Genomic DNA, 9062 nt, shown 5'->3' on the forward strand with positions numbered 1-9062 from the left:
TATGAATGACTGGAATCCACATTCATCGTATATCAATACTTTGCAGCTGGACCCCGTAGAATGATATTTCCTTTCTCAAAAAATGGTAACTTCAGCACCAGTAATTCCATAATACACAAAGGGTACAAAAGGAATGAAAGAATTGAGCTCTACAAGGGGAAGAGCATCGTTCTGAGTACAGTCTACAATTTTGCACGCTACATCCGTTCACAGAAATCACCGAAGGACTCGGTACTCGCATTAAGCTAACTGGTTACTCGACTGTAATTCGAAATCCCTTTCATAACAAGTTGAAAAGGAACACATTGATGTTTTCCCGTAAAGAGTCTTCTATTTCACAATGCTGATCTTTTCTACAACTAATACGAGAACTCATGCCCTCGGAGGGATATGTATTTCTTCATCCATATGGCAATGTCCTCGGCACAGGCCTGGGCTTGTGGCGTATTTAGTAACATATCCAGGGTTGCAAACTCATGAACTGTATCCTTGTAATCGAGAACCGGTGAGTCAACATTTACCTTGCGGAGTTCCTCAGAGTAAGCAATCGCCCGATCCCTCATCCAGTCATGTTCAGCAATCACTGTCAAGGTCGGAGGCATGCATTTCAGTGGAGGGCCTCCTCTGCCAGGTGCCAGAGGGTTGGCAGCAGGATGGTCCAGGCTGAACTCTTTATCTGATAAAAATAGCCTCCAAGCAAGTATACATGTCGACTTGTCATAGAAGTATGAGTTTGCAAGCCTGATTTCCGAGTGTGTTGGGACACTCCCTATGAAGAAGGGATACATCAGAACTTGCGCAACAACCTTAACTGGGGCAAATAGCTTCCCATCTTCGACCGCCTTCTGAGTGACATAATCAGCAATATTGGCACCACAGCTTACACCAAGCAGAACACATCTGCTCCAAGTAAAAGATACATGATCCGTTCAAACTCCAGTAATACCAATATACAACAGTTAGCACAAAAGTACAACAGACAACTAGATAAAGTAACTAGCATGACATTAAGGTGAACTGAAGTGTGCATTGAATCTGATGAGGGGTCTACTCTCAGGTAGGTTTAGATGGTTGAGACGAAGATGGTACACTAAAATGTACAGCTATTTACGAGATGACGGTCACAAAGTGGAAATGAGAAAACTGAATACTAACTCAGGTATCCAGAGAAAGCAGAATTTAGGGGATATGCTTGACTTTAGTGAAGCTCCCTTAAATACGGTATTATGCAAACAGAGCTACCACACAAGAGTCAGCATGAGCAATACATGGCCTTTTCACTCCAATAATTCAGTGGACTTCAGTCCCATGATAGGTTAAATAACAGAAAGCAGGAATTTTTTTTTTCAGAACTGGTTACATTAAATGCAAAATTTGAGTAGTTTAGAGTTGCTTAGATTATGGTGCTGTTGTTAGCAGCTATCTACTCAAAATTTAGCTTCGAAATGAATATAACTTCACCAAAAAGATCCCAACGATACAGCTTTATAAGAAATGGTCTTCACAAATGCTGAGTGGATCTTAAAATGGCATTAAAATCATACATATGTCAATGCTATGAGGAAAAAAGCCATGGTGAGCTGATGTTTGCAAAGTTTGAAACTGTCTCCTTTCTGTTGAGAGAAACTCCATTTTAATCTGAGCTTTTGCACTCCATCAGGCTTAGACACACATACAGCTAGAGTGCATGCAGATGGTGCGATATAACCTAACTACATATAACACTTGACCCAGCTTAACTGTCAGCCGTTAGACGCGACATTTCTCAATGAACATAGTCCCTACTTTAAACTTGATGCTCCTCAGAAATGCCAACTCATGCAGCAAAATTTACAGGCTTGATGATATTTTTCCATGTGAACCAATAATGGATTAAATAGATTCTGTTCCAGCATTTTGTTGAACTGGTAAAAGAGAATGCTCCTTGTACCGTTATTACTTTTATTATTTTACTATTACTAGTATCTTTATTATCATTATTGCTTTCTCATCATCTTTTAGTTGGATCATGTGGGTTTCATATCTAGCCTGCCCCAACTTGCTTGGGACGAAGGCTTTTGTTGTTGTTGTTGTTGGTGGTAAACGAGAATGGATGACACTAAGGACTTAACATTGCAGCAATACAATTAAAAATTATTGGACTCTCCCACTCATCGTCACTTGTCATTGCCATTCATGTTCCCTACCCTTACCCTATCTAGTAGGACAGTTTAGCACCAAGTAATGCAGCTATAAACAGGAGGATCAAATGAGATTAGTAACTTTACCTTGCCGGATCACCATGGGCAGCAATCCACGGCTCAACAGTGGACGCACCAAACGTGTCCATCCCTCCCCCGACCTTGCTCATCATGGCGAGATTCGCCTGTTTGGCGATCCACTTGAGTACCCTGACCCCGTCATCAAACGCGGCGGGGTACCGGCTCTCTGGCGCAAGCCTGTAGCCCACCGCCACGACGATCGCGTCGCAGAGCTTGGCCAACCTCCTGCAGAAGGCATCGTTGGCCACGGTACTGCTGCTGCTAGTCACGAACCCACCGCCGTGGAACTGCACGACGATGGGCAGCCTCCGCCGCGCCGACACTGCGCCGCGCGGGAGGTACCCGCGGTACGGCGCGCCGGGGGCGGGGTCGCTGGCGCGGCGCGGGTGGGCGAGGAGCGCGTGCGGCGGCGGCGGCGTGGGGAGGAAGATGCGGACGGAGAGCGAGGAGTTGGGGTCGATGTGGAGGTCCTTTGACGCAACCCCGTCGGCCGCGGAGAAGGCCGGGTTGGCCGGCGCGGTGGCCTCGTCGGGGCGGCAGGAGACCCCGAACGCCGCCACGTCAGGGTCCAGAGGGGCGTTGGCCAGCGACTGGAGGCGGTGGCGGAGAAAGAGCTTGAAGAAGACGCTGTAGATCTTCACGCCGACGCTCGGCATGGCTCGCCCTCACCCGGATCCGCGCATCACACGGCCGGATCCTCCCGGCGCACCTGCTCGGATCTGCGACGAGCCCGGCGCCGCCTATGGATAGGATCGGAGGGGAAAGGATTGGATTGAGTCGGGTGACGCGGGAGGGGGAGTGGTTGGGAGGGAAAAAAGCAAGGGCGAAATGGCGATTGGTGGGGTGGCCGCCCGGATGACGATGGCGGCAGGGCAGCGTGGGGGTGGTACGGGGCGACGAAGGAAAGAGGCTGACGAGGCAAGCAAGGAACTAACGAACAATCTAGCGGAAGGAGTGGTGGTGGGTGAGGAAGAAGAGGGGGAAGGAAGGCTGTTTGGTTTTCTCTAGCAAGTAAAAATTTGGTTATAGGAGTATTTAGGAAATTTGGTTCTCATTTGGTTTAAGCTCAATATTTAGTCCCGTCTAGAAAAATTTGATCGGTAAGATTTTAACATTTAAAATAGTAATATGATTTTTAATTGGCTAAAATTTTAGTTTGATCTCAAACTAAATAGCATTATGCATGGCCAAATTTTAATACAATTTTAATTTTAATATAGCTAAATTTTAGCTTAGGGAGAGAACCAAACAGAAAAGACGGGGAAGGGATCTCTCCTCTCGTGCCTTTTGGTTTTGGATTTGGATGGAGGCGTCGGCCGCGTCCCTCACAACGTGACGGTGCCGTCGGGTGCTCGCCTCAATTCAATCCCCGCTCTGCTCCCTGTTTTTCACTGCTCTGGATGGATGGATAGATGGATTTGAGGCCTTGCGAGAGCGTCTAGTTTGATCAGGTAAATTAGTAAGGCCATCCATTTCCTTGTGATCGGAATTTCAGATATGCTTAAAGAGATCCTCAAAGATTATTATTGTTCAAGGGATGTCAGACATTATCCCTCTCTTTCCCTTCTGGTTATCAACGGAATCTTATCGGCTAAAATCTAACATAGATAATATACACGATCGTATTTATTAAAATAGATAATATATCATTATATTTATAATTTTAGCATTTATATTCGGCAACTTATTTAACGAAAACTGATTTTTGTTATATCGTACGTCGAAAAAAACGTGGACCCGATCATATTCGGTACATGAGGTGCAGAATATGGCACTGTAGCCAATATTCCGCACCTCATATGCAAAAAAATCAGATGTATTAGACCACCTCATATATCGAAAATCAGGTGTATTCGGCACATGATGCCGAATATGCCAAAAATTGTCTGTATCGACACATAAGGTTCCCAACATAAAATGATAGCATCAAAGTTACCGCAGCCAGCATAAACCATATTCAACATACAAGGTGTCGAATACGGCACTATAGCCCATATTCAGCACCTCGTGTACTAAATACACTTGATTTTCAGTATATGAGGCACCGAATATGGTTAGGCTCGTATTTTCTGACGTACGGTATACCGAAGTTAGTTTTTGGTAAATAAGATACAGAATATGGATACTAAAATTGTAAATACGATGATATATTATCTATGTTAACAAATACGATCGCGTATATCATCTAATTTATGATTTACAGAATATGGATACTAAAATTGTAAATACGATGATATATTATCTATGTTAACAAATACGATCGCGTATATCATCTAATTTATGATTTTACTCGATCTTATTTGCCTCTGCACCCCGTAATTTGATCAAACAATTCCATCGTCAACATTGCACCACCCTTACTCTTGCCCAATAGATAGATTAAATGCACAAGAGGACGAAAAATCTCATACGTGGATAGCACTAGGGAAGGCTCATTCGAAGAGGAAAATCCTTGATGGCGTGTTGCGCTGCCATCTTAACTCAAAGCTAGCTAGCCTATTGATTAAACATGTCGACAATATGTAGAGCGTTCAAATTCGGGAGACAATATCTGGAATTTGCAGTTTAAAGTGATGGTGCATTTATATTTGAAAGTTAGAAGGGTGCAATCGATTTTATTTTTTCAAAATCTTAACTTTAAAATTCTAATCCTGCAAATTGAAGTGGAAAAAAAGAGAGCCTGTACTGAGAGGTTCCAAATATCTTGGCGGAAAGGTTGAAAGCTCCGTTGAGTGATGGTGTGTCCAATTTTTCCGCCTATACGTTTCTAGAACAGGAAATTAGCTTTGCAGTTTAGCAACGCGGTCGCTGACTTGGCAAAAACGTTGGTGCCATGTGCAAGCAGTTGGCGCGTCGTCTCCGGTTCCTATTCCCAACCTCGCGAATCACACGTTCCATGCTGAATCCTTCGCGCCGTCCAGCTCAAATGCTTTCTCCAGCGGGTTCTCCTGCAAAGCAGGAGCCAAAGCTGCACCGCTCCAGGCGTCACCAACACAGGGGCGAAGCCAGCGTCGGAGAGATGTATGATTCTTTGTCTTTATCAAAGTTATAGTAATTTACTGTTTATTAAAATTAATTTTAATAATATTTTTAGATAGGAAGAGGTGCATATACACCTGCACTCCGTAACTTAACTCTACTCCTAGCCAAAACAAAAACCGTGTGTTTGGGCTACTGATCGTGACTCGGCACGTAACACGTGACTCGGCACGCCGGGTATTCTCTGTTCGTTAGCGGACGAAGTGGAACGTTTCAGCGGCATGGGGAGGGAGGAGGCGAGTGGCAGCCGCGTCAAACACGCGACCAACGAGTCCGAGGTTGACCGCAGTTTCGTGCGGATTTTTCCACCCGGGGACGGCGAAATTGAGCCGCTGTGTTCCTTTCCAAGTTCCAGAAGCGCTCGGCCGGACTGGGCTGGGCTGGACATGCCTGCCGACCCATGGCCTTGCTGCTTCGGTTTCTGGCCCGAACTCACGAATCAAACGTGGTGGGCTAGTCGCGCAAACGCGTCCCGTTCCCCGCAACTTACTGGGCTGGGATTGGGTTGCTCGGGCCTTTCAGCTCTTGAATGGCACGGATTAGCCCAGCAAAAAGGAAGCTCCTCAGGAAGTGAGGAAGCTTGTCTGCTGCTACGGATGCTATACAGCAGGAGATCATTTGTCTAAAAAAGGCGATCATTTGTCTAAAAAAGGCGATAATTTGTCTAAAAAAACAGGCGATCATACGGCATACCGATGGGATACAACCTGAAGATTCAGGAATTAGCGCCTGAGATTACTGATGAAGCCATGGCTATAAATGCAGAGGAGCAGCTGAAAAATGTGCAGTCAGCCTACACAGCGGAAGGACCCTCCAACGATGCTTTCGAGTTGAATCAATGATGAAAGGTTATCCACGGGAAAGGCATTGGTGAACATGGACCGGTGATACTGACCACAATTCACAGAAATGATTTTTTGGAACCCTGAAAAATTTGTACATAGGAAAAGGAAAAAAAATAAAGGAGAAAAGACATGAAACTCAGTGTGCAGAAAGCAACATCGAATCTTAAACCCGAATATACGGCTCAAAACCACCATACTTTCCAAACTAAAGAATTGCTTGTTTGCCGCTATTTCCACTGGCCACATATGGATAAAAATCATCACTTGTAGTCATGCACCATATATTGAGAGGATCTCAAAGACTCCATAAACCCAGACGTCCTCTGCAAATAGATAAGTGAACAACAAGGCACACCTAAAACAGCACTCAAAACATCCAAAGCCATCCTAGCCTCCAGCGACCGGTTATGGCCCTTTCAAAGCTGTCCACAGCCGCTCGCCACCATCAAACATGATGGGGACCGCTTAGCCATGACCAACCAACGACCTGATTGGATAACCCTTGAGCTTCAGTCGAGTATCTTCACTCCACACATGCTCCAACGAACTGGAGCACTGTTGCCAGACAGAGCTCCAGCAACATAGATGTTCCAAAACTCGTCAAATGGTTTCCAATGGACCTGTACGAATATGGATCACCTCCCTAGGTACCGGGCGCGGCACTCTCACTGAATGGTATCCAATGAAAGACCACATAGGCTTCAGTCGTCGCTGCAGAGAATGAATAAGCAAGGCCATGCATATTCTGACATAGTGACAAGACAAGTATATATCTAAAAATGTGAACTGATAAAGTTTTTTGGGAAAAAACATACCTAAAAGTAGTGGGGGGGGTGGGGGGGGGGCAACACATCTTCATCGCTCTAACAAGGTCGACCAAGTAACTTTGAGTCGCACCTTGTAAAGACCACAATCAATCTCTTCGTTGTTTCCACCTTTAATCAGTGGAGTTAACTTGCAGCTGCGATGGGGACATTGGCATTTTGATCACCACTGCAGCGGGATCAATCATTTAAGTGACAAATCATCAATTTATTTCTACTATATTATTGATAGAGAAGTTATGAGTCTCATTGAATTTGAAGAAATTTTAGGAGTTCTGACAAGCTTGTTGCATAATTTTCAGTACGACTAGAGGAAAAACTCATATCCAAATGTGACTTAAAACTGCTCAACACCACTCAGTTAATTCTGTATGCCAAGAGAAATTATCGGTCTGGGAACTCGTCTTTCTTTACAAAAGAAGACGTATCAGAAATTCACCTTTTCTTTACAATTTATATGTTATCATAAAAACAGGCCATGTCCATTTTTTAGGGTTGTTAGCGTCGTCTAGATCCGGAGCTTCAAACCTCACTTAAATTATTAGCTGCTTGTCTGGATAAATTACTCTTTCGACACAAGAAACTACATACACATCAACAAGACTTGTCTATCCTTTCAGGGAGATCGACATGCTTGGCCTTGTAGCCGAGGCGGCGAGCCTTGTTGGCGCGGGTGAGTCTAGTGAGTCGTCGGGCGACATCGCATCAAGTAGGGGTGGAAACAGATCGAACAATCCACTTTCCACATTGCTATCCATATTTTAATATAAATACAAATCCAAATATCCTCGAATACGAATACAAATAGGATTGTTCGAATCTGAATCCGCATTCAGATATCTACTAGATAGGGTTGCATGCAAATATCCTACACTTTTAACAACAAGAATTTGTTACTTTGGTGCACAAAAAATTCGTTCACATTTGTAATTACCGAAATTTTAGAATTTTTTTTTCAAAATTCATGTCATAAATTTATTTTTTGGGTCAAATTTGACTGGAATTTGTTCTAATTTGATTGGGATGAAATATATAAATTTTGTTCACCTCTGAAATTTCTAAAATTTTAGCAAAATTTGGTTCACTGGTTGGCGGATACAGACATTATCTATTTCCACATCTGAATTCAAAGCAATTCGGATATCTACATTTGAATCCAAATTCGTTTTTATATCCATTTTAGTATCCGTTTTATAAATTAATATGGATATCTATATTCGTGTTTTGATGAATACTAATATTGGATAATTCGGATGCCTACTATCCATTTTCCACCCCTAGCATCAAGGTCATTGATGGCTTATTGCGGCTAGGGCATAGGACCTTGGGTGTGCGCATGATTTGTAACCTAGGAGACTAGAAACATAGGTTGGAATTGAGAAGAAGTCGGTGGGAAGATAGATCGTGCACTGCTCAAGTGGGACAACTGATATTGTGGAGCCTTGGCTCGTCATGCTCATAAGCCGGCTCGAGCTGGCTTGTTAACTTAACGAGCTAATACGTTAGCTCGGCTCGTTATAAAATATACCAAGCCGAGTCAAGGTAGTTCGTGAGCTTCGAGCTTTTCGTCTACCTAAAAATGTCAGATCCACCTCACTGAGCCAGCTAGCTACAGTTTTTCTTTCAACCATAGAGTCAAATTTTGTAACGTCCACATCAATCTGTTTTGCTAAATTGTTTGTCCTTGATCTCTTTGTCTTCCTTTATCTTTAGATTTATCTCAAAATAGGCATCAGGGTGAAAAACGACTCCTCTACTTAGGCCAGTCAAAATCAGAGATTCACCCTACGAGTAAGTTCACACAGAAAATGTCAAAAACTTATTCCTCAATAGTACTATGGCGCGCAGTCATTGCTCATTGACGTTGCTTTAAGAATATATAGGTCACATGTGTGGGAACTGTGAGCATATTACTTTATTTTAACGATAGATTAGAATGACAACTCTTCTAGAATGCACTTCAAACTTTGATTCAGATGAGATCAAGACACTTCCTTTGCATTAATTTAAGCTAGTATAAAAAAATCGACGAAGCAACAGAGGGCAAAGCGCCCACCTGAAAAGTCGATTTAAACATATTTTGGCCAAAATGG

At 43.5% G+C, this 9062-nt stretch overlaps 1 protein-coding gene across 1 annotated transcript; it reads right to left on the minus strand.

Annotated features, from left to right (window-relative positions):
• Positions 1–28: 28 nt before the first annotated feature.
• On the minus strand, positions 29–3251 carry LOC133909397 (probable carboxylesterase 16). The gene is made up of 2 exons (XM_062351817.1): positions 2268–3251; positions 29–900 (listed from the first exon to the last, which is right to left on the minus strand). The coding sequence occupies exons 1-2, from the start codon at positions 2915–2917 to the stop codon at positions 360–362; spliced, it is 1191 nt and encodes a 396-aa protein (XP_062207801.1). The 5' UTR covers positions 2918–3251; the 3' UTR covers positions 29–359.
• Between the last annotated feature and the right edge of the window lie 5811 nt (positions 3252–9062).

The sequence above is a fragment of the Phragmites australis genome, chromosome 2, assembly GCF_958298935.1.
Source record: "Phragmites australis chromosome 2, lpPhrAust1.1, whole genome shotgun sequence".
Lineage (NCBI taxonomy): Eukaryota > Viridiplantae > Streptophyta > Magnoliopsida > Poales > Poaceae > Phragmites > Phragmites australis.

What these genes read in the sequence shown, in the direction of transcription:
- LOC133909397 (XM_062351817.1), bottom strand. Translation starts at nt 2,917, where the DNA reads ATGCCGAGCGTCGGCGTGAAGATCTACAGCGTCTTCTTCAAGCTCTTT. An exon ending in GCCCATGGTGATCCGGCAAG is followed by an intron (nt 901 to 2,267) that starts GTAAAGTTACTA and finishes TACTTGGAGCAG; the next exon opens with ATGTGTTCTGCTTGGTGTAA.